The sequence below is a fragment of the Aptenodytes forsteri genome, unplaced genomic scaffold (assembly GCF_000699145.1).
Source record: "Aptenodytes forsteri isolate BGI_AS27 unplaced genomic scaffold, ASM69914v1 Scaffold193, whole genome shotgun sequence".
In the NCBI taxonomy this organism is placed as follows: Eukaryota; Metazoa; Chordata; class Aves; order Sphenisciformes; family Spheniscidae; genus Aptenodytes; species Aptenodytes forsteri.
In genome coordinates this window covers 10856833-10882820 of record NW_008795405.1, presented here as the reverse complement: position 1 = coordinate 10882820, position 25988 = coordinate 10856833, and the positions used below count along the sequence as shown (strand labels likewise).

The window sequence follows — 25988 nt, the reverse complement described above, 5'->3', positions numbered from 1 at the left end:
AGGCTGCCCAGGGAAGTGGTTGAGTCCCCATCCCTGGAAGTATTTAAAAGACATGTAGATGAGGTGCTTAGGGACATGGTTTAGTGGGCATGGTGGTGTGGGGTTGACGGTTGGACTCGATGATCTTAGAGTTCTTTTCCAACCTTAATGATACTATGATTCTATCAAAATTCTTAGACACAAAACCTTCATGTTCATCTAGATCTGTATAGTAGTAGAGCCATTCCGTACCATGGGGAGAGTGCTGCTACTTAGGCTACATCAAGAGTTTTCCAATCTGTTAAGTGATCTTCACAATTAAATAGTCAGTAAAACATGATGCCTGAGTGTGCAGCAGTAAAGAATCAAAGTTTATGAAAGGTCTCCCATTGGCTACCATAATTGTTCCTGTGAAGCTAACAAAATAGATTTTTCTTATTGTAATTTCCTGTTGTGGGGAATTGGTGTTAAGGTTTGGATTTTAAAATTATTTATTTATTTTAAGTCGTTTTCTATGCATAGATACTGGAACTCTTTCTTTTGCATGTGTTGGTGATGTACTGGTGTGAGGTGTGGGAGACTGGGAAAGTGTTGGCAGTGTACATGCCCAGGGTGAGGCTGGGTGATTTGCTTTGGGGATTCTGGTGGAACTTGATGGTTCTGTTTTTGAATGCAGAGTTAATGCTTTGTGATGGAAATCCAAGCAACACACAATACTTCGAGAAGAGATGCAGAGTTATAAGGACTTGAGTGCATTTTGATGCTCCTGTCCCCTAAACGGCTTCAGCAGTTAACCACTAGCTGTGTTCAAATAGATATGCCCTATACAAATACATTGACCTTGTTCTGCATTGACAGACTCCTTTGCTTGAAAGGGGAGGCCGTTTCTCGATTCAGTTAAAATGAGAGATCTGTAGCCCCTCCCCAGATTAGCTCTAGGAGACACTTCAGGTCCCAGTCCTTTCCTTTACTCAGATGATGCAGATCTTCACTGCCCTGCTGACAGTCTCTGAGTTTTGCCATTCCCATGCCCTCTGGCTGTCTGAGTACCTAAGCCTGTAAATGGAGAAGAGGTGGAGAATAGTACCTGAAATATGTTTGATGCTGAGAAATTTCCTTGTTTTATAAAGCAAGCTCATGTTCAGGCTCCTGTGTGTGTGAAGGGGCTGTCGCCTTACATTCAGTGCAGTTCTTGACGTTAGAGTAATTAAAGTCCTTCAGACTCTAAATGGCTTCTGGAAGACAGCCCCCACCTCCTTCATCTTCATCAGTTATTTCATGTTTGCCTTACAGAGCTTTTTGGAGGCTCCTTAACGCAACAGGATGAGAAATCAGTCACTGGAAAGTCAGCTAAGACGCTCACTTCTGTTGACACGTTGCCTGGTGTAGAATGGCCTTGGGATCATGCCTTCATTCCTGTTAAACTTTGTTATGCTGTGTCAGGCTTACTGCTTGGATGATCTTTTAATACGGTTTAGAGCTATTAGCATTATAAATAAAGCACTATGAAGTTCCTTATAGAAAGCATAAAAAAGCAAGGCTCCCTCTGGAAATACTTAGAGTAACGTAAGCCAAAATAATAAAACGTGGAACACGCCTAATCCAGGGAAGTGAGGATAGTCCTCAATGCTGAGTTGAGCATCAGGAAGATTTGGGAAGGTGCACAAGGAGCTGGGGGAGGGAAAAATCATTCCCTCCTTGGAGGGGAGTGAAGGGGATGGAGGCCACAGGCAGGACGAATGTTTGTGTGAGGGGAAGGATTAGTATGTACAGAGCAGGGGCTGGGCCAGGGTGGAAGTATGGGGAGCTTGAATTCAAGGTGGAACCAGAGACTGGTTGAGGTGGAGGGGTGATCACCACAGTGTGAAAGGAAGAGTTAGTACACACATCAGAAATGCCACAGGACGTTTGCTGTCAGATCTCTGCTGAGGTCATGTTTTGGAGCTGTGGCTTGTTCAGTCTGGTTACCATGCGTACTTACCTGCTGCCCCACCAGGGTATTGGCTGTCTGTAGTGTGCTCATCCTCTTGGTGTGCTTGTGAAGATGCACACTGTGGTGTGCTCGTGAAGATTTACACTGTGGTAGCTCCCTATCTTTTAAGCTGAGGCATAGAGGGGCTAAAAGAACTGTCTTGTTATGCTTTAGATATGTTGAGATACTCGAGTACAGTTTCACGATCAGCAAGTTTAAGCTAATGCCCTAATCGCTGGGTCATCCTAGCTCCACAAGGTGTCTTCTAGCTGCTGCGTAAAAGGGCATGTATGCATAGACACATGTAGGTGTTTAAGATGCATTAGGTAACAAGTTACTCTATCTCTTAAAAAAAAACCCCGAAAACTTCTGTATTTGAAAGCTGACTGCTCTGCTTGAGACTCTGGAAGTACTGGGGGCAGGAGACTCATGAAAACTGTTCTCTGTACGTTCTGGGTATTAATGACTTGAAACAAACCCAGCTTCTGCTCCAGTGAGCCGAAGAGGCTTTTTATTCAGGCTACACTGCAAGGGTGAGACAACAGCTGGGTCTGACAGTCTTGATGACTTACTGTGCAAAAGGCTCCGTCCCTTACTTTTCCCAAGTGGCAGCAAGGTTGAGCATATCTTTGGGGAATTCACTTTTTGTGTTCTGCAAGGATTATTAAATACATCAGACACACGTATTGCCACTGAAGGGTGCCTCATGCCCTGTGAAGGAAAGCTACTTGTGTGCTGTGGGTGATGCAGTGGGTTCATTAAACCCCAATGCTGGATCCTCTTAGAATAAACCCCTTTTAGCAAGCCATCAGTTCGGACTATGTAGTCAGCAGAAAGCAACAGTTCGCCAGTGCTAGGAGGAGTGGGGGGTGGAAGTCTGCTTCCCCAGTCAGTGTCTGGAGTGAAATCACTTGCTGGGAACAGATGGTGCCATTCTTTTCTCTCCAGCTCAGTATCTAGCAAAGTGCATCTCCTGATGCCACCTCGTCATACTCCTAAGTACCTTTTGGAGTATGTTTTGTTCTCTGAAGTAACCAACTTAAGGAAGTAGGGCTTAATGGAAGTCCATTACTTACAGGAGCATTTACCATGCGTTTGCATGAATGGATTTAAAGAAATGAGTGGAAACGTAAAGATGGCTTTGGGAAGTTGGGTAAAACAAAGGCAGATGGTAACTTTGGAAATGTTTGTCTGATTTTGGATAGGGTAAGATGGATGCTTGTTGGTCCCATTGACTTTATGGGGCCAGGTTGGGGCAATGACGAAGGAACTCGGCTTCTGTTCCTGAGAAACAGGAGGAAGTTTTGTTGGGTTTGCAAGGGCAATATCTGGCAGCTGTGTCTGTGTTCATGGCCAAGATGCAGTAGTGCAGTCATGACCTCAGGGAATGGGGAATTGAGTTCCCAAGATGAAGATCCATGAGAACATTAACTTTGCTTTGTTCTTGTAGTCAGGAGGAGAGGAGAGTATGAACTTAGAGAATCAGATGCTTTCAAAACTCGGTGAAAACACAGTGAAACAGCAATCTCTTCAGCTCTGCCAAAAAAAATTCCAGCCCTTATCGTCCAGCTCTTAACACTGTCTTCAGCCCAGCTAGAGGACAGCAATAATAACAACATTAAAGAACCCAGACGTAGTTCTGAGCTTAGTTCAGACAGTTGTGATGTTCACGTGCAGTAATTCAATGCAAGGCTGACCCCAAGATAGCAGTGTGTCATCTTTCTTCTCCTAATTGCTTTTCTCAGTCCTGCTCACAGCTGTTACTGTGGCACTTTGCCACTGGCTCCCTTCTGAGTTGATGTGGTTGCGGTGCAGGTTTCACTGCTGATGGTGAGTCCACAGGAGAAATTTGCCATCCTAAAACAGTTAACTGTCATGTCTGTGTTTGCTTCACATGTCAGCGTCTAGACTGTTTGGTGACTTTCTGCGTTGCCAATATCCGTTTGCCTCCCATTGAAGAGAAGCTGGACATTGAGGTTTTTAGCATTGTCTGTTCTCTTCCCCATCTCATTATTTTTCCACACTCTTCAGGCAACCTAATGCCATTTTATTTTTTTATGCTGTGTATTTGTTTTGCAGGAGTATATTGATGCTCATCCAGAAACCATTATCCTGGACCCTCTTCCAGCTATTCGTACACTTCTGGACCGATCCAAGTCTTATGAGCTAATTCGGCAAATAGAGGCATACATGCAAGGTAGGCCAATACCTGCTCTCCCGGAGGGCTTTTATTGTGACTAGAGAAGGAAGCAGCTGTCTTCTGGAGGCTGGATGTGAGGTTTGAAGTAGTGGTTTTGGGCCCCTTGCGTTCTGTCTCTCCATGGGAGCATGAACACTGAAGCATTCCTGTGTCACAGGATTGCCCTCTGGAATCCCGTGCTCTTCTTTTTCTATGTACACAAAAGAGGTTTGCATCTGGTTAAACATACGATGTGGTTTTAATGGGGAGCATATTTACTACAGTGAGCACTCCCAGAAATCTTCTGGAAAACATTGTCTTTTTGTGCGTGCTGGTAAATTGAAATGATTGTACAAACTTAGCAGCTTGTCATAAGAATCCTGAGGCCTGAATTTGGGGGAGATTTATGGAAGAAGAAAAATTGGTTTTGGAAAGGACTGAAAGAAATGAAATTGTAAATAGAGCTAAGATCTTTGAGAAGCACTGGAAGCCTGTTGCACAAGTTAATTGCTAGGAGGAACATAAATGCACTTCTGGTGTTGGCTAGTTACCTGACATAGACTGTTGCCTTTATTTGGCATCATTTGAGTTGTAGTCACACGTTTAGAAGTCATGCTTTTTCAATCTGAATAATTCTAGTATCTTATCATTTTAACCGTTGTAACTGTTGGGTTAAATTAGTCTTTCATTCCCTTTCTACTTCTGTTACTGTCATGTTCTTCAAACATTTATTGGCTTTTGAGTTTAAATCTAGAGTAGCTCTTTCAGTAACTGTTTCATAAGTTAGATGACTATACTTGGGGGAAATTGTGTTGCTGAACTATGTTCTAATGGGGCGTTACTGGCATTACCATTGTGATTGTGTTATCACTATCTTGATGGGCAGGTAAGAAGCTCATAAATTTGTATCTTTATAATTATGGATTTATAGACATAGTGTTTGCATCTGACCTGCCTGGCCCCATCGGCAGTGTCTTTGTGTAAATATAAGACTAATAATTCGCAGCACTCTCTGTTGTCTTTTGGAATCTCTTTAGGAGAAAACGTTCAATTAGTTTAAAAGGATTTTGTTTTGGAGTGGTTATTGCTGTTTGTGAGTGGGAGAGAGGTGCTGAGGGAAACCTGTGCTCTGAGGAAGTGGTTGGGATTTTGTTCTAGCAGTGGAGAGATTCAGTGGGTGTTTTTTTTTTCTTAAATTGCTATCAGTATTGTTATTTTTATCTCTGAGAACAATATGTTCAGGAGAGCATCCAGATTTTGCAAGTAGTTTGTCTTGCGCGTATTTCGGCCTCCTCTGGTCAAACTGATGAGAAAAAGGCATAAATGCTTAAGGAGGAAAAAGAAAAAAGTAGGTTTGTGTTCAGTTAAAACTGACACTTTAAAGAGAAGCTGTTAATAGAGTTGAGGAATGAGGTAAGGAAAAGCTTCACCTGTTCTCACTGGCCGCTGCAGTGTTAGGTGACCATATTTCCCCTGTCCCTGAGTCCCCCCCCATGCCACCTCCCCCATCTCATCTTATTTTTGTCTTATCATCAGAAATATCATGACAGAGACCTTGAACCAACTTTTTATTTAGCAGGGGAAATCTCAGGAGACCTGTGTAATTGGCTAACTTCTTGTTCTGGCCTAAGTAGATCAGCCTTTGTATTCCCGCACATAATGATCTGCAGCGAGAAGAAAGTTGCACTCCTCTAGACAGTGTTGTGGGATTTTCCCTCCTCCTTGTTTTCACCTGCTAAATTGTGTTTTCTGCTTTGCAGCTGTCATGTCTCATCCCAAGGCCATGAGCGCTTAGAAAACTCAAACAAGAAGTAATACAACTGTGAATAGCATGAGATCTTAGGAGCCACATCTTTTTTGCTCTGGAATTTCAAAATGGAAGTCACTACCAAGAAAATAATATCCTAGTCTTTAGCTGTAACTTGAGAGCCCAGTTTATCACAGGATACAAAAGTGATGTGATGGGTTAAGTGCAGGGGATTATCTCTTCCAAAGGAATGCCATAAACTCTGGAGGGTTGTGTTATGTCTGTAAGGAGAAATCTGCTGCTGTTGAAAGTCTTTCAAAATAAAATTCAGTGTCTGTTTACAGACCAGTTTTGGATTCAGGTGATCATTACCTCTATTTGAATTATGTTTTGAAATAACTATAAATGAAGTATAGTATTTATTTGTGATCTTCAGTTTACACTTCATTTCAACCCTGTAGACCTTACAGGAACTATGTAACTAAAGATTTGCACCAGTTGGGTTAAAGGGAGGATGACCACATGCTCTGCTGACTCCTGTTTGTACAGTGCTGAATCCTTCTCCCTCTGTGTTGTCTGGACCTTTGAAAATGGCAGATGTTGCTGAGGTGACTGTGTTCTGCAGCACCATGTTCTAGGAACAGCTTGATTTTAAATGTAATTGTCTTTCAGATGTCCAAGTTAATGCCTTGCCTGTCCTTTTGACAGTGAATTCTCCATGCTTCCTGAAAAAGGGAATCCCTATTTGAAGTGTCTAAAAGTGTATCTGGACAGCATTAGGCTTTCTGAAAGTCCTGTGGCTTGCTCTTTATTGAGTCAAGTATCTGAGTGATAAGTACTTTGATCCAGCCTCCTGAGAATGGGTTGGAAAGATGCTTTGTGGCACACTCCTTATTTCTGCTACCACAGTCTGTGACCACTAAAGGAACTGAGGTGACAGGGAACTAGTAACTAGGCAAGAGTTGTACGTGTAGTCTGAGGGAAAGCATGGGGTTGAACCTGGGCTTTCCATGTCCTAGACTGACGCTGTAACCACTCAGTCCTTGTGGAAATACAAGGTTCACAGATTTGCAGAATCATTGAGGTTGGAAGAGACCTCTTGAGATCATATAGTCCAACTCCCTGCTCAAAGCAGGATCCTCTAGAGCAGATTCCTCAGGTCCATGTCCGGTTGGGTTTTGTATATCTCCACAGATGGAGACTGCATGACCTCTCTGGGCAACCTGCTCCAGGATTCACCTTGAACCTGGTGTGCTAGCAACACACAACTAGCAGTTGCTGAAGTGACTTGCAGGTACTGTTATTTTCTTCAGTATAGATAGTGATATCTCCCTTGGAAGGAAGTGGGACTGTCTTCTGGAAAAAAAAAGCTTTAAGAGATATTTTAGCATTGATTTTAATGGATTCTTTTTTGGAAGCAATAGTCTGGCCAGGGCCGTAACTTCCTCTTTTTCCTGTTCTTTGTTATTTTGAGTGCAAGCTTTAAAAGAGCTAGTCATTCTGAAACCTTCACTTCTGAGTCTTTTTTAAAAGATTTGAAAAAATAATGGTTGCATTCCCAACTTGTGTCCTACATAGCTGGCAGATCTATCTTGAAATAAATCACTGAATATAATTTTTGGTATAGCAGTTGAGTTCTCTCAGCAGCTGTATTGCTTTGTTTACTTATCTGTGAAGAATTGCTTCTGATATAAAAGTGCTGTAGACCAGGTTCTGTAATGTTCGGTGAAAGATTAGGAGCATTATTTAACAGAATTTCATTTTTAGCAGGGTATTGTATGGTTGGAGCTGTGTCAGCCTTTTTTAAGCTTTAACCTCATGAAAAATAACTAAATTCTCTGATGCCGTGTTGAAAAGCTGTGATCCTACAGCCTTGGAATTCAAGATCTGACTTTTTAAATTATGCTTAAGATGGTAATAGATAATCATTGTGACTAGGCACTAACTAACCTTTTTACATTACATTTTTAGTTTTAAGATTAAAAGCTTTTAAAATTCCCTGCATATCTTAGAAGTAATTATCTAAACTGAAGGAATTTAAACCAAAACTGAGGTAAACATGCTACTCACTTGGTGCTCTACCTAGTTAGTGTTCCCATCTGCTGCTCAGCTTCCTTTGGTGTCTCAAGTGACTTACAGGTTTCTTTGATAATGTTTGAACTTCAGATATTGCAGACCCTGGAGTTCATTTCTTTAACCACTTCCACCTGGCTTTTTTCCATGATTTTAAAATCTTCTTGTTCTTAGATTCTTAAATTTAACTCCAAATCTAAAATTTCTACAGAAACTAGTCTTCGCAGGGTTCCCCTAGAAGAGAGAACATGAGCCAAGCTATGACTCCTGAATTTCTCTCTCTCCTAACAGTCTTTTCTGAAGTATGGGAACTATTCCCTCAGGACGCTGTAAACAGTGTAAAACCCTTTAGCTGTGATATTTTCATTCCAGCATGTAATCGAAATCATTTATGTTTGATTGTTTACTATTATATGAGATGCTGTTGCTGCTGTGTGTGCTCCTTTCTGATTTTTGGGGATATTATAGAACAGATCATGGCATCCTTCTCTTTTCCCTGGATTTCTTTTTATCAGATTCTGCCTGTCTTAGAAATACTCCTTGAACAGCTGCATGTATCTTTTGTGACTAGGAGAGAGGCTCAGCATGATGTGTAACGGGTAAGGCACTTGATTTCGGGCTCAGGGTTTTCTGCTTGGCACTGGTTCTGACTTGCTGTGTGACTTTGGGCACAGCATGTCACCCCTGTGCATCTCTTTCTTCTATTGACACTCATCTGCCTGTCTGTTCCCTTGAGATGCCACATTTTTCTGGGCAGGAACCTCTTTTCCAGATATACATACACGTACTCTGATACAGTGAGTCTCTGATGGCAAGCAATCTGTGTAGGTACTGTTTTAACAGAAATTGTAGATCTGTTGAGTAGAAAACTGGGTATTTGCAATTCAGCGCCAAAGTAGGTGGTCAGGTTTTATTTTTTGGAAGTTATGGAGCATGTACATCGCTGGAGTGGTGCATACTCAGAACTTCTCAGAATCAGGCTACCCAGTTAAAAGTGCCTGAAGATAGCTGTATATACATAGCTCTAGGCATTCACCTTTTGAAACTGTGGCCTCTAGTCTCTGTGGCCTACTTTTCACTGCAGTTTTGGTCAGAGGAGAGGGAGAAGAATAGTCACAGAGGTCAGTCAACTTTCAGGTACCTCTATCTGTATTTGAAGGTCCTATTAAAATGAAAGGAAAAATCTGTTTTTAATTTAAAGGCTCTAAATCACCCACCTGAGGCTCACTTGTTTATGTAGGACATATCAGTAAAGCATCTAAATTAGAGGGCTGATGTTAGCTACTGCAAATAACCACACCAGTTTTTGGATGCAAAAAGTCTCCCTTGTTGATTGTATGCTCTCTTTCCACCAAGAACGCATGCAAACAGATGTCTCATTACCTCACTCCAAGTGTGGTGCGCATTCACTCACTGCATTTTAATTTCTGTCTGAAAACTAGTGTACATGCGTGGAGGGAAGTAATTGGAATGGAAATAGTATTCTCTGTGACTGGATGGACTTTATCCGAAGTGCGTCAGCACACAGCAGTGTTGCACGTGGCGGTGCTCTGTACCCCAGCTGTCAGCACTTGATAGGTCTCAGCCCTGCTCTGTCAAACTGGAAAGGCTCTGGGACTTTTGACCCAGGGAGGTGTCACCTGACATCTTTCTCATAAAAGCTCATTCATTGATCGAGGAGGGGGCTGACAAAGGGACACGAATGCGTCTATGTTACGATAAACAAGCCCTGGCTTTGAAATTTAAAGTAGACAGCTGCTTCCAAAGGACTAATCCTGTCCTGAGAGAGGTGGCAGGAAAAGAAAGCGGGAAGCCCCAAAGGGAACCTGGAATCTCCTCTCTTGTACCATTGCTTGCTCTTGTTAAGGTAGTTTACAAAAGGATTTTCTAAGGTAAGAATGCTGAAAGTTAGCCATTTCATAAACAGAAAATATGAACAGACTCTCCTTTCCCTTCCTGCCTCTCCTCCCCCTTCCCAGGTTTTCATTATTTTGAGCTGTCAGCTCTGTCCCAGCGTAGGTAGGAGGGACCAGAGAGCTGGGGGCCCCTGTGGAAATGGTGGGCAGAGTCCCTGTTCTCCCAACCAGGAGTGGCAGTCTGCTGGCCTGCTGCTTCTGGCCTGCTAAGATACGTCAGCTTGGTATTGTTCAAGCTGACTCTGCAGTCCAACAGACACAAAGCCTGGAGAATAATACAGAAAACATTTTTATTGTTTTGCCTCACAGTGTGCCAGCCAGAACTCCTTGAACCAACAAACAATCTTCATCTTTGATCCCAGTAGTCTTGATGGTCACTGAGCTTTCAAAATAAGCCTATCCGTAAAGTTCAGGTGTTACTTTTGAGTGCGCTTAGGTTTAATCTTTAAATCTTGTGTGCTTTTGTGGCGAGATACGGAGAATCTGCATCCCACTTTCAGTCTCCTTTGCTTATCCAGATCTAAAAAGAAACAAGGCTGGACCTTTTATCCATTTATTGCATACCAGTGTTGGAAACTCTTATTTTACCTCTACATGCATCATTTCAAAGCATTTGTGTATTTGATGAAGCTGAAAACATGGAAAAGTTTATAGCAATTTAAGCAAGAGCTTCTATGAATTTTGTGTTTGGGGCTTGGGTGGATCTGAAGAATGACCGAATCTGCTTTTTGGGGTAAAGATATAAGCCATGACTGCACTCCATTGTCATGGGGCATTCCTAAGACATCTCCAGTTTGGGTTTTAAGAATAGAACATGGATTAATTCTTGAGGATTATTGTCTCTCTGGAATTAGGAAAGAAGGAGCAGGGATTCTTCTTGCCATGAGGAAGTCTACACTGAATAAACTGGATGTTTTAAATTCCAGTACAGTTGTGTTTCAAGTTATTCTGATCCTCTTGAGCAGAAATTTCCTTAGCTGGCATCCAACAATAGAAGATGCTTTTCCCAAGTATCTGGGTGCTAGAAAAAGTAAGGAAGGAGCAATGAAAAATAAATTGCTCACAATATCAATGTAAAACTTAACTGGGAATACTTTTTGCAGCAAGTGGCTTTTTCCCTGATGTTTCTACTCATACTGTCATAAGATCAGAGGTCAAGAAATAAGTCTTGAAAAATAGGACCTTTCATCTGAATTGGAAACCAGGACTCAGCTGGTAGAACATTATTCCAGTTCTGGTGTGATGTCTTCATGTCACTTTTGCTGCCAAAGAAGCAGTTTATTTTGAGATGTGTTACAGCAGTCTAGCGTGGACAAGAACAATAGCATCCCTCACATTTCCTCAGACAAGTATCTAGCCAACATGTGAGACCCCTGGTTAGATTCTAATCTCTCCTCATGAAGAGTCCAGCAGAACCTTAAGGCTTTATCAGGGTAGCATGGGGTCAGCTGATGATAACAGTACCTGAGAGATCCATGAAAAGGATGCTTTCCTTTACCAGGGCCACTAACATCCAGTCTAAATGCACTATCAGCTCCTGTTTCGCTTACCTGCTGGCTTTGTGCAACTGTTTCGACATCTGAGTGTATCAGCAAAGAAAATCATGAAAGCTTGAGTGCTTTATATGTTCCTTGATGTCAGTAGTTGGTTCTGTCTCACGAACTTTCCAAGTGGCTTTCTGAAGTTAGAGTGGAAGAGGCTGCAAGTGTAAAGGTTGATGAGAGGGACTTGAGATGATCTGAGTTGCTTGTATAGTTTATGATTGAGTGGAACCAAACCTATATGGTCAGTTGCTTGATAGTCTTCCTAGACAAGGTCATTTACTTGTCCTCGTCATTTGATATGCTACACCACTAACACTTTGCTTTTCTTCCTGTTTGGGGTACCCTTCTTACAGTAGTGATTGGAAAGTGGTGATTTTTTGTTTTTCTGATGTGTAAATGCTGCATATGGGGTGGAAATAGGGAGATCCAAATGCGTCCATAGGCTGGTATGGCTGTATGGAGACAGTCAGCTCTTCTGGAGTGTCAGTAATCCGCAGTTCAGGTCACTATACTGCATTTGTGTAACGGAAACAAAACTGATTCTGCAGGATACAGCTTAGTTCCATGAAAATGGAAAGATGCTATGCTGAGAAGAAAAAGAGTGGTAGTGTTACAGGCATATGTTGCATCCTTTCATGCCCTGTTTGGTGGGCAAGGTGTACGTGGAGCATGTTTCAGAACTCGTGGCATTTGTAGGGAAATATGCGACTTCTTTAGTTCTGTACACTGAGGGTGAACCACCGCTTGTTAAATTGGGTTAAAATAGTCTGAATAGTAGAAATTGTGTGTCCCCCAAACGGCACTGCGTGGCCATGTTGCTCTGGTTGCCTTCAGGCCTTCTGGCCTATTAGAGTTCTTCAAAGCTGTCAGCTAGAGATTGGATAGCTGGACACAAGTCAGCACATTGAAATAACTTTAAAAAAAAAAAAAAAAATTCCTCAGAGGGCAGATGTTAAGTAAACTGAAGCATCAGAAAGTGCGAGACAGAGACCAAAGACAGAGAGAGAAATAAACTGCGTTCCATGTGGCAAGTCAAGCATCCCATACTAGTGGCATTCCAGGAAAAGGTAGATGAACACAGGATGGCAAATTTTCAGATAAGTCCAGATTATTTAGTTTTTTCCAGGCAATGGGAGACAGCAATATCAGACAGGTCAGTGAAGAGTCAGCATGATGATGGATCCAGTTTCTTGCAGTCTCTTGGGCCCATAAAGAAATAATATGGACACCTCATGCATTGTTAACTTCTACATTGACTCACTGCTCAGGAAAGACCTCGGTGTCACAGTGGGTAGCTCACTGGAAACTTCTGCCCCCTCTGCTTCAGTAGTCAAAAGAGAACATGCCAACAGAACTAAACAAAAAGATTATGGTGGCCAAAAATAGCACTGAAGATACTGAGCATACAGTTATGGAAATAAAGCGCTTGCTTTCCCCCAAAGACTGTTTTCAGTTCTGCTTCCCTGAATTTAAAAATACACATTAGAAATTAAAGGAATACTGGAGAAAAGGGACATGGTCAGTGCGAAGAGACAGCCACACAAGGGGAGAGTGAGATCAACCTGGGGCTAGCAGAGGTGGAACAAAACCTGAGCAAAAATGAAATATGACTAAATGGAGAAACGTTCCCCTTCTTCTCTTTCCTACCCTGTCAGAGTAGAGTTCCACTGAATATCTGTGCAGTTGCCATAAAATATCAACTAAGATCATAGCTGGACTGAAAAAGGTAGAAAACATTCGCAGCTAGGTTTAATAGGTCTACAAACCATCGTGGTTGGGGATGTATGGTACTCACTGGTGGGTGGTAGAAAGAAACTCCGTTTATGAACTCTGAACTCCATAACTTGGGATATTTTGGGGGACAATGTATATTCCCTTTCCTCTGATTTGAAATCCACTGCCAAGTAGCAGAAATGGAGATGACACAGTATCAACTGAACTGTGGTCTCATTTGGTTTGATAAATCCTGTGTTTGTTTCTCATCTCCCGTGAAGCAGGAAGGCCTGAAACTGCAGTGATGATTTAAAGCATTTTCTAGTTCTACGTAACTTTTAAACCTGGTATGAGTAGTAACGTTTTGGCACTTCTATCATCTTGTGAATAAAGTCTTGGGATTTGTTGTGGTTTAACCCCAGCTGGCAACTAAGCACCACACCCACTTGCTTACTCCCCCCCGGTGGGATGGGGGAGAGAATTGGAAGGGTAAAAGTGAGAAGACTCGTGGGTTGAGATAAAGACAGTTTAATATAATAAAGAAAAAGCCACGCACACAAGCAAAGCAAAACAAGGAATTCATTCACTACTTCCCATCGGCAGGCAGGTGTTCAGCCATCTCCAGGAAAGCAGGGCTCCATCACGCGTAACGGTTACTTGGGAAGACAAACACCATCACTCTGAACGTCACCCCCCTTCCTCCTTCTTCCCCCAGCTTCATATGCTGAGCATGACATCATATGGTATGGAATATCCCTTTGGTCATTTGGGATCAGCTGTCCCAGCTGTGTCCCGTCCCAAGTTCTTGTGCACCCCCAGCCTGCTTGCTGGTGGGGTGGTGTGAGAAGCAGAGAAGGCCTTGACTCTGTGTCAGCACTGCTCAGCAATAACGAAAACATCCCTGTATTATTACACTGTCTCCAGCACAAATCCAAAACATAGCCCCATACTAGCCACTATGAAGAAAATTAACTCTATTCCAGCCAAAACCAGCACAGGATTTTATATTAATCACTATGAGCACTCCACATGTTAAACGGGAACTTCAAATACAGCCTGACGTGTTAAAGCTGTTATTCTTCCAGAAATATGGCTGGATGATGTGATTATGACTGTTTTTTCTTAAATAGCTTTCTCTTCCACTATATTAAAGCCCACACAAGATCCTGTAGAGCGAGGCAAGGGGGTGTGCATGAGGAGACAGAACCGTGGCACCGTGGGGCAGGCACTCGTAATAATACATGGCAGGGGCTTAGCGGTACTGAACACCCTTGAAGAAGTTTGTTAGCTCTTGTTCTACTAGAGGATCAGGGAGGTCATCCTCCAGATCACGCTGGTGCATTGTCTGGGACAGGCCATTACTTAGCAAACTGGGGCTTTTCAACTTTTAAAATTTGTTTCATTTCCTCCCTTGCTGCCTGAGAAAATCATGAGGAGGACTGACTGGTTGCAAAATTTATCTCCCATGTAAATATGAAAATGATTGAACAGATAGTGTTTCACAGGTCTCACCCTCCTGCCCGCCCTAACAAGCCTGCTCCATGATCAGAATAGCTGCGGCTTTTCCCCCTTGCTGCAGCTCAGCTGCGAGCTTCTTTAGTGTCTGCCAGGGCAAGGAGGGAAGTGAGCACTCAGCTGTTACTGAGCGCGTTAACTTTAGATGCGGCATCGGGATTCCTACATGAGAGGAGTGTTCATATTCCAGGTCCTTCTTAATCAGCTTGAGGACGCCATGGGGGTGTTTGCTCTGTCTCCGACTGAGTGCTAGTGAGCAGCCAGCAGTGAAATTTAACCCGCAGAGACGCAAAGTGTCAGTCTTCCAGACATCTACCCACCACATGTCTTTACTGCCAAAGGGTATATGAATATTCTGGATGAGGTGCTTCTTTTGACCAAGGGACGCTAAACATACTATGAAGGCAACGGAGGATGTTAATGTTCAGGAAGAGCTTTGTCCTTTCTGATTTGTATTTTATTAATGTTTGAAGGTCCACTAAGATCTTGGTCGTGTGGGAAAGTTCAGCTTCACTGAAGCAGTTTCTTCACTTAAAACTGAGAGCTTATACTATCACACCAGCTTAGTTGCTGGTGCGTTGACAAGACACCCATCCAGGTAAGTAGTACAGACACTGAATATGAGCCCCATCCTGTGCTATGTCCTGGTTCATATGTAATACAATTAATCTACATGCAGTATTGTGGGCAAGGCATAGGTTAATATGGCTCTGAGATTTTAGGATCTGTAATGCTACTGCAGTTTCATTTCAGCCAAATTTGCCGGGATTACTTATATTTTTCTAATAGTCCAGTTTTGACTTGCATTACCTGATGTTTCCGAAGAAATGCAGTGCATAGAGCCTCAGGGCCAGGAACCAGGCATTTTTGATCTCTGTTGTTGAGATTCAGGGCCTTGACGACAGCCCTGCTTACTCTCTTGATCTCTAACATGCCAGCCAAACTTCCCTGCTTCACCAGGGGAACATTTTGAGGGTTATCAGCACTTGGGAAGCCTGTGAGTGTGCTGTTTGAACACCAGGAGGAGGGGCTATGTATGATAAAATTTTTGGTCGTAAGGCTACTGTAGTGCTGGGACAAACTAATGGAGTAGTTATGAACCTCCTGTACTGGAGGTTTTAGGAACAGGTTAGACAGACAAACATCTGCCAGTGTTGGTGTTAGGAGCATTTCATTTTGCTGGAATGCAACGGGACTGGGGTAGGTAACCTGGTAACCTTTCCAGACCAGTATTTTCTGATGTTGATTGTCCTTCAGAATAAAAACCATCAGCTTCTGACAGCTTGAGCCAGGGAGTTTAACGAAGTCATGCTGAAATGTTAATAGATACCTGTCCTGTGCAGGGCCACCACAGAGGGAGACCCGTAGCATATATGCTTACCTGTGCTGGCATAAGAGCTAAGCAGTCTGAGTAGTCTTGGGCTCCCACGGGGGTAAAGTCTCCACAGGTCAGTGCAGCCAGACCTGACTATGTTTTATTCACATATGCTCCCTTACAAAAAGCAGTATGTTTTAGCTGGACACAGTCACATTACTTTGGCTATACGACTTTGGGGCCAAAGCTGGCTTCATTCTGCTTTTCTGGGATGCCAAGAGAGGAGCTGTGGGCTGGCTGCACCTGTTCACGTGGACGTGGTGCAGCAGGAGCAAGTATGTCTTCCCTGGTGGAGAAATCTGTGGAATGAGTTTGTCACTTGCTTCACAAGGGTGAGGCAGTTGAGCGATGCATTCCTGAATCAGCAGGCTCCTCTTGCCTTGTGGCGTTAGGCAACCGCACATTAAATCTAAAGCTATAAATTGTATAATTTGCATAAGTTATTAGGCAGAGAAGCACAATGGGACAGATGCTAATTGCTGATTTGGGAATCCTCACAAGTATTTGCTAGGAGATAAAGTGCAGTTACTTCAATATTGGGCAATTAGTGTTGGTTTTCTAGAAGGAGAGAAGTGTATCACACCAACTGATTTCTTGTACTGTGTAATTTGCTGATGCTATTGTTGCTCTTGGGGACAGTTTTTTAGTTCCTATTTAAGAAAATATTTTAAAAAACCCGCTAGTTTTGGCAGGAAGGCAGATGTAGTTCAGGAGGGGTGCTTCCAGCAAGACAGCTAGCCTGTTCAAATGCACTTTCTGTGTATTTTGCTGCAGGGAAATGAATTCTACCAGAAATTCTTTGGCATTCCATAGATCTGTTCTAGGTGGTTGTGCAGGTACGCCAGACTGCAGATGGGTTTTTGTTTGGTTGATTTTTGCTGCCTTTGCAACCCCAAATCTGGTACGAGTTTTGGAGGTAAAATCTGTGCTGACGCTTTATTGCAGTTATCATGAATTTTGACACTGAGTTTTCTAATCAGTTGTTAGGCTGCCAGTTAGTTAAACTGCTAAATCTTGAAATGTATTTACCTAGATAGCAGAAGTGCTTAGGGGAGTGCAGAGTTCTACATTTGCTAGGTTTTGTAGTCATTCTGAGTGTTTTGTCTTCCAACACCGCCCCACAATGTTTGTATGCCTTCCCATTTTATGAGCTGTTTATGAAATAAAGGCAATTCTGTAAGCATGATGCTTCCCCTCAAGGTCCTGTGCTGTGGGAAAGTAAATGTCCTAGACACTACAGCTGATTGTAATTGCTTTTGTTTTTCAGTATTTTGAAAGAAAATAATGTTAGAAGAGATCAGAAAATTTCCATTTTATTTTCACTGAAGAAATGATCATTTATAATGAACCTAAAAGGGGTGGTGGAGAGAGAGGGTCAGCATTTTTGAGATTTCAGAATTTGGAGAAGAAGAAAAGAGAGGAAAATACCTCCTCTTTTCCTCCCCTTCCTTTTCCACTCTTACTCTATAGCTTGCTGGCCCAAGAGTCCCTGGGAGAAAGGTGACTTGTTCTTTTGGACATCTATATGAGGTGAGAGTAAAGGAGCTTTGCTTTATGCTTCACTGAAAAGCATCTTGCTTCACACCTGTGATGAAAACGCAAGCCCTGTTGTAGGCAGTTTGGCTTGTCCATTTGATTTCAACTTAACATTAAGGACTTACTACAGCTGTAAACTATGCAAAAGTAAAACACACTCATGGGAGGCTGGAGTTACAGGAGAGTCCCATCTAGGAGGGTCTGAGAGCTTGTCTGCATTAGGTCTGTTGCTTTTCATTCCTTCCAGTGAATGACAACTCTAATGTGGATGCTCTTACACAGCTTCCTGCATGGGAGGAGGGATGAACTGTACCCGAAGAAAGCACCTTTATAGTCTGTATAACTACATCCGTGCAGGTGTTGGGGCAGGGTTACCATTCCAGATGGTAATTGCACCTCTGGCAGTAACTGCTCTGTGGATGCAGCTCTTTGCAAGTGCATGCCTGCCCTGAGCCAAGATCATGCAACGCTTTGCCTCTTCCCTCTTGCCTTACTCCTTAGATTGATTATTTTCAAAGACACTCTTGTGAATTAGGACAAATCCTTTGTGAAACAGACTGAAGATGTGTAGCCAGTGCCATCATTTAAGTGGTTAGAGAAGCTTTTAAAATTGTTTATGTAACCGAGTAGCTGAAACAATAGTGGTACCTGTGCCAAACACAGGCATACGTTGCTCTCTGGAGGCAGGTATGGGTGGAGGACCTTATGTGGTTGGTTTGTGAAAGTTTGTCTGCCTGGGATTGGCTTCATGCACCAGATGCAGCAGTAGTAGTCACCTAAGCTATTGCTGAGGGAAAAGATAGGGAGTAGCTGAAACCGCTTCAACAAGTGGTACATATGTGCCTGTGAGGCTGCCTCCTTCCCCCAGAACACAAAAAAGAGAGCAAGACAGACAGACTGGTTGTGCACCCTCCTTTTTTTGTTCTTCCTACAGGGAAATTGGACTTTCTATGTTAGCTCAGTATCCAGGCTTATCAACATACATAACATAGCCAGGCTTATCCAGTCCCAGCCCACCTGTTGTAGGCATTTTATCATCTAGCCCATTCCAGAAACCCAGGGTGAGCCAGTGGGAAGAGCAGTCAGGTTTTCCCCATTCTCCCCAACTTATTAGAAACATTTAGGTTGGAAAAGACCCTTAAGATCATCGAGTCCAACTGTAAAGCTAACAGTGCCAAGTCCACCACTAAACCATGTCCCTAAGCGCCACCTCTACACGTCTTTTAAATACCTCCAGGGATGGTGACTCAACCACTTCTCAGGGCAGCCTGTTCCAATGCTTGACAACCCTTTCGGTGAAGAAATTTTTCCTAATATCCAATCTAAACCTCCCCTGGTGCAACTTGAGGCCGTTTCCTTTCATCCTATGACTTGTTACCTGGGAAAAGAGACTGACACCCACCTTGCTACAACCTCCTTTCAGGTAGTTGTAGAGAGTGATAAGGTCTCCCCTGAGCCTCCTTTTCTCCAGGCTAAACAACCCCAGTTTCCTCAGCTGCTCCTCATAAGACTTGTTCTCCAGACCCTTCACCAGCTTCGTTGCCCTTCTCTGGACACGCTCCAGCACCTCAACGTCCTTCTTGTAGTGAGGGGCCCAAAACTGAACACAGTATTCGAGGTGCGGCCTCACCAGTGCCGAGTACAGGGGCACAAATCACTTCCCTACTCCTGCTGGCCACACTATTTCTGATACAGGCCAGGATGCCATTGGCCTTCTTGGCCACCTGGGCACACTGTCGGCTCATATTCAGCCAGCTGTTGACGAACACCCCCAGGTCCCTTTCTGCTGGGCAGCTTTCCAGCCACTCTTCCCCAAGCCTGTAGCGTTGCATGGGGTTGTTGTGACCCAAGTGCAGGACCCGGCACTTGTCCTTGTTGAACCTCATACAATTGGCCTGGGCCCATCGATCCAGCCTGTCCAGGTCCCTCTGCAGAGCCTTCCTACCCTCGAGCAGATCAACACTCCCGCCCAACTTGGTGTCGTCTGCAAACTTACTGAGGGTGCACTCGATGCATTTGTCCAGATCATTGATAAAGATATTAAACAGAACTGGCCCCAGTACTGAGCCCTGGGGAACACCGCTCGTGACCAGCTACTACTGGATTTAACTCTATTCACCACAACTCTTTGGGCCTGGCCATCCAGCCAGTTTTTTACCCAGCGAAGAGTATGCCCGCCCAAGCCATGAGCAGCCAGCTTCTCTAGGAGAATGCTGTGGGAAACAGTGTCAAAGGCTTTACTAAAGTCTAGGTAGGCAACATCCACAGCCTTTCCCTCATCCACTAAGTGGGTCACCTTGTCACAGAAGGAGATCAGGTTAGTCAAGCAGAACCTGCCTTTCGTAAACCCATGCTGACTGGGCCTGATCACCTGGTTGTCCTGTATGTGCCGCGTGATGGTGGTCAAGATGATCTGCTCCATAACCTTCCCCGGCACCGAGGTCAGACTGACAAGGCTGTAAATCCCCGGATCCTCCTTCCGTGCCTTCTTGTAGATGGGTGTCACATTTGCTAACCTCCAGTCAACTGGGACCTCCCCAGTTAACCAGGACTGCTGATAAATGATGGAGAGTGGCTTGGTGAGCACTCCTGCCAGCTCCCTCAGTACCCTTGGGTGGATCCCATCTGGCCCCATAGACTTGTGTGTGTCTAAGTGGTGTAGCAGGTCGCTAACCATTTCCCCTTGGATTATGGGGGCTTCATTCTGCTCCCTGTCCCTGTCTTCCAGCTGGCAGGTGGCTCAAGAGCCTGGATTCTTAAACAGCTGAGAATCCCTTCTAATTTGAATTCCAAATTGATTCACAGTCAGGTTTACCCACAAAAAGAAGTACCATCATCTTTTAACAACACAGATTTCTGTCTGCATTAGCCATTTCACCTTTTATTGGAGCCCTGAACCTTGGCACAAACAAAACCCAGCTAATATTGAGACACAGCTGGGATTCAAAGCGTAATAGGCGTTTAGTGGATGAGAATCACATCTAGATGTGCACATACTTCTCTGAATCTGGCAGTACTTGTCTTATCTTTCCTATTTATATCTTTGATTTATCACAAGGATTTTATCTTTAAGGAAAAAAAACAGTCGTAGTTCTCTATCTAATCCTAAAATCACATATTTTTTTTCCTTCTGTTTTAGGAATAGGAAAGAATCCTTAAACAAAATTTATCTCCTAAATGTAAACATACCCAATTTTAGGTAAATTTTTAACCATGTAAGTTAGTGAATTGCATCGGATCATTAGAGTTTGTTTAGTTGCAGGGAAAGTAAAAGCCTGCCTGGAACTGAAGAGTAAAACAAAATGCATTTCATATTGAATTTAATGTGTCTCGTCATATGCAGCTGGTTTTGATCCATTTTCCTTCTGTGCTCTCATGCAGTCTTTGTTTTTCATATTATTTTGTCCAAGAGAATTTCTTTTAATAACTTTCCGTACTTGGTTAGCCTTTATAGGAAAATTCATTTTTCCTTTTGTAAAGGTAGATCCACATGCACTGAATGTTTGTTCAGGCTAATAGGGAAGTTTGTTTTCTTTGAAACCTAAAGGTAAGTAGGCTTCCTCTTCTCTTCTTTTTTGACTTTAAAAAAACAACTGATTTTTTCAAAATGTTTTCTGGCTTGTGCTCTGGTGGTGTGATTTTTTTCTACTGTATACACCACGTACTGCAACTTCTAAAGGCTAAGGTGTTGATGTGGTTTTTTTAGTGGCTGTAGGTCACATTGTATTAATCTAGGAACTGCACCATCATTATCTCCATTAGAGCAAGGGTATCGTGTCAGCCAGGAAGGTACAGAGAGAGATTTTAAGTTGTTGAAGACAAACCTGTAGAAGAACTCCACTGTGTTGGGGCTTGCAAGGCCTGGTCCTGTTCCAAGCCTTTCTGATGGTGCCTGGGTAGGTATTAATCTCTCCACCCCCTTGTTTCTTTATTTCACACCTCTGTCCTTCATTAGTCCTATTTGTTTGGTTTGAAACTTCTCCAAGGGAGATACTACCTCTTACCATGTGTTTTGCACAGTGGTCAAAATATTTGCCTTCCAATGCCACTGTAATACAAATGATCCTACGATGTTAGGGGAAAATAGTGAGGCTTCCATGGTGTCCACATAGCTTTTAATTGTAACTGTATACAGAAGAAGCACTTTGAAACAGCGTTTAGAGAAAGCTGAATTCTGAGCTATGACCTGGTTTCTTTAAACATTCAGGTTTCGTCATTATTTTGAAGCCTGCAGTATCTGATGCTAAAAATACACTGTGCTGAGCTTCCCACGTGTAGGTAGTTATATAAATCTTGCCATAAATAATACTTGTTCTCTTGATCATTACAGAAATGTCTTGACATGCGGTTCATAAGGGATTTGCTCAGAGCAAACCAAAATTGAGTAGAAAAACACAGATTAGAATGAGAGTTTCTAGACCTATTTAGATCCTGCTTTTATAGCATAATTTCAATCATTTCATGGCTTAGTTTGTCATTTCTCCAATATCTAGACAAATCTGAAGAGGACTAAGGAGAATCCTCCTTAATTCTTCAATCAGCTGTGAAATGTGAAGGGTTGGTGCTGCACCTTTACAGTTGCACACCTTTAAAAGGTTTAAGATAAGTATCTTAACAGGTTGTCACTGTGCTATGAGTATAAGCATAGAGTTGAATGCTTCAGTCCTTTATAGTTTGGATTCCCCAGCCAGTTTGTAGAAATGCTTGAGACTATAAAACTGAAACACTGAGTAGTATGAAAGTCCTGGTTGTTGTGTAGTTATTCGGAGAAGGTGTATTTTATAACTGGGAGGGGAAAAAAGCATAGATGAACTCTTGTTATATGAGGCAGAGTTCTTCAGGCTGGCAAGACCTGTGCTGTAGTCAGTCTCCTGAATCCAGGTATCTTGACTAAGCCAAAAAACCCTCCCACAATTCTCTTTCTGGACTGAAATATTCTGGTCACAGAAAAGTCCAAGTGCATTTGAGCTTTAAAAAAACCAAAGAAAAAGAAAGATTGTGGCTGAAGGGGGGGTTATCTGGACAGTGGGCAGTTATGAACAATAACTCCTAGGATATCACATATAACTTGCAGGTATCAGTATAGCAAAGCAGAGGTGCAAAGATTAGTGTAGGTGCAAGCTTGTACTAAGCAAACTGAAGTGAAGTCAGTGAGATGGGAGTGAGTGGTGCAGCTGAGCTCTGAAAGAGTGTAAGTAGCAAGGGTACACCAGAAAGTCTTCCTGGAATCTCAGGATTGATTTAATTAGGAAGCGAATGTTTTGGCTTAATTTTCAGAAATGAGCAATCCCTACTTGCATGAATCCCAGTTTTGCCTTAGGTTCTTCTGTCAAGTGATGAATGTCATCAGTGCCCAGTCCACCAGTCTCTCAGCCCGATCGATCACCTTCACGTCTCTGAGTTTATCCCTGCACACCCTGCTTCAAGCTGAAAAATAAGATTGTAAAATCATTGTACCAGGAACTGCTGTGAATTTTGTTTCTGCAAAGACACAAAACTGCAGCTTGTTAGACGTATTACAACAGCCAAACTCCATAGAACCTAATTCAGACCTTAAAATAAACCTTGAGAGTGAAGAAAATAACAGTGCACAGAACAGCAAGGCAGGAATGTTCAGACAGCTCTGGAGGAGTGAGACCTGTCTCCTATGAAGGGTGGTGGGGTTTTCGGTGCCCAGCTCCTTCTGTCCCCGGAAAGGCCAGCCTGTCTGCTCCCTGGGACCCCTGCAGAGCCTTCATTATGCTAGAGCACTGAAGTGAGAAGGAACATGTATTGATTTTAAGAAGCAGGAGCATTACAGTGTTCATTTTAAAAGCATACCATTTTCTTTGTGGGTCCCGGATCTCATTTCTGTGCTACACGAGGTGAGAATTGTGGTGCGTAGCTCTGCTTTGAGTTACCCCTGGTCCGGGTGCAGTAGTTTGTTGTTTTACAAAAGGCAAATGGAAGATGAATGGAATTACTCAGGGCATCCTGGTTTACCTCCAGCACTTCTGATCCAGCTGATTTGATTCTAACTAACGTTTGTGGGTCAGATCTGTGACTTCACTGCCTTTTGATGTAAAATGATGTTGTGGAAGAATTTCAGTTTTCTGACTGAAAAAAAACTGAACTGAAAAAAATAATACTCAGTTTTTGTTGTTGTTCTGTCTTTTCTCTGCCTTCCCTTTTTCATTCTGGCTACCTGATCTATGAATGTAAGATTGAGCAGGGATCCTTTCCAGGAGGATACTCATCTGTTTCCCGTAAAAAGGAGGCAGTGAACATGAGTGAGAGAAGGCAGATTCAGAGGAACAGGAAATTCAGACTGTGTAATGGGGTTGCATTAATAATCATAAGAGTAAATTGCTAGTCCTCGCACTGGTTTTTGAAAGGAATATTGCAAAAGAAGTCAGTAATTAAAATTTAAGCAGTTTTGGGTTTTTGTGAAGCTATTTAAAACCTAATTATTCAACAAATTATTTGGTAGAACTTAATGCCAGTTATTGCAAAGTAGTGAGAGAACAGATATTCAAACGTCAGCATTTTCCTGTCAAGGCATGACCATAGCAGTTAGACCTTTAGGAGAACAAACAGTGAAAAAGATTTAAAAAAAAAAAAAAAATAAAAAAAATAATCTGTTTTCTCTGTCCATATCAAATAACATGCTAAAAGAGGATACTAAGAGCAAATGAAGCAGTTTTTGATTGTTTATCCTCAGTTCCAGGCGTCACCAGTGCTGGAAGCAGCTCTTCTCATACTGCAGCTCTCTTCTCACCCTAGTACAGGCCAAAAAATTACAAACCTGATAAAAAAAAAAAAAAAAAAAAAATCATCTGTTTTCTCTGTCCATATCAAATAACATGCTAAAAGAGGATACTAAGAGCAAATGAAGCAGTTTTTGATTGTTTATCCTCAGTTCCAGGCGTCACCAGTGCTGGAAGCAGCTCTTCTCATACTGCAGCTCTCTTCTCACCCTAGTGAGAAGAAAAACATGATTAGAGAACATCTGCTCTAGTTCAATGGATGCAAGCATCAAACAAGGTTATTTGTAAGAGAGCCTGAGGCCACCTAATTCTAGGTTGTACACATGTACAAGACTAGAGCATGAATTCCACTGGAGAGTGCTTGTTCTTAGAAAAAAAACAGACAAGATGTTCCAATATGTGAATGCAGATGTCTTACCTACATACTAAATCTGGGTGCGGAGCTTGACAGACACTGTTTGTCTTCTAAGTGTCTGGAAATGTGTGCACATTTCTCCCTTCCCATTTTATTAACTCTTAGTTGTGCCAGGGCCCCCGCTGGAGAGGATTTCTGACCTGCCTCAGTATTCGCCAGTTTAAAATATTGTAAGTTCATTCCACAATGAGTTTGAATTGCTGGCAATAGCCACTTTTCCCAACAAGCTGGGGAAGGAGAAGTAAGTGCAGTTTATGTTCTCTTAATGAAAGCTCTCTATAAAGACGGGTATACTGGTGACAGCAGGATTGCTTCTCTAGCCTTTTGTGAACACTGGCCACTCGAGCAACATCCACGCTACGCGCTATGGCCATATGCACGTGAGGTCTTCCGGCCGAACATCCCCTGTGCCCCATCCCAGTGTGTCCCATTGCTGCAGTCACCTGTCTGCATGGGATGTGGCCCAAGGCAGTGCAGTTCCAGGGCACCATATAACTTTTTCAGTCACTCTTGCCAGTGAGGAAATGTGTTCATAGGAGGATTGGGAGGATTGTAGCACAAACCTTGACAGACTGACAGTGTTTAATAAAATTTTAGGGTTAGTTTTAATTTGCATCGTAACAGGAAGTTTATGAAGTAGCTGGAGTGAAAGCGGGGTCCCAGATCTAACCCATGCCTGAATTAAAGTACCTCCAAACCTAGCCACAGATTTCTGTGTTCAGGTCACCAGGGTTAAGACTGTAATCTGAGTTAACTACACAATATGCATGTGTCCTTCCATATGAGCAGCAGATCTGTACTTACTTGGTAGCGCTGTATTATGCCCAGGGCCTAATGCTTAGTCTTTTGATTTTTAGTCATTCAGACAGTGACGTCTCACCATTGTAGAATACTTCTGGCAAGCAAGAACAATGTAGTCAAAACCTAAAGTCAAAACCCAAAAGTAGCCAAAACCTAAAGCAGTGGGTTTTTTCCTCTGTCCTCATCTGTCAACATCTCTAAAACTGTATGTCCCGCTCTTGTCTCTAGAGCCCTTCTCTATTCAATTTGCCTCAAGCCAAGTAAAAAACGCAAGTGTGTTATGTGACGTAAGGGGTGCAAGAGACCTGGTGGTGCCCTTGGCTACCTGTCTTCCTCCATCTTCTTCTGCTTTCTCAGTGTTAAATTAGGGCCAGTGTCAGTGCTGGGCTTTGTTGACTGTTGACAGAAAAGGGGTTATGGAAATTCAGTACAGATTGGCATTTAAGCAATATAAAACATGTTTAATAAAAAGAGCCC

At 42.8% G+C, this 25988-nt stretch overlaps 1 protein-coding gene across 1 annotated transcript in view; it reads left to right on the top strand.

Moving 5' to 3' along the window:
• The window catches only part of ITPK1 (inositol-tetrakisphosphate 1-kinase), a 192402-nt gene that overhangs the window by 120693 nt on the left and 45721 nt on the right, over positions 1-25988 (top strand). The window contains exon 4 of the mRNA XM_009280953.1: positions 4031-4148. Within this exon, the coding sequence (XP_009279228.1) occupies positions 4031-4148 (118 nt within the window). The remainder of the gene's footprint in view (positions 1-4030; positions 4149-25988) is intronic.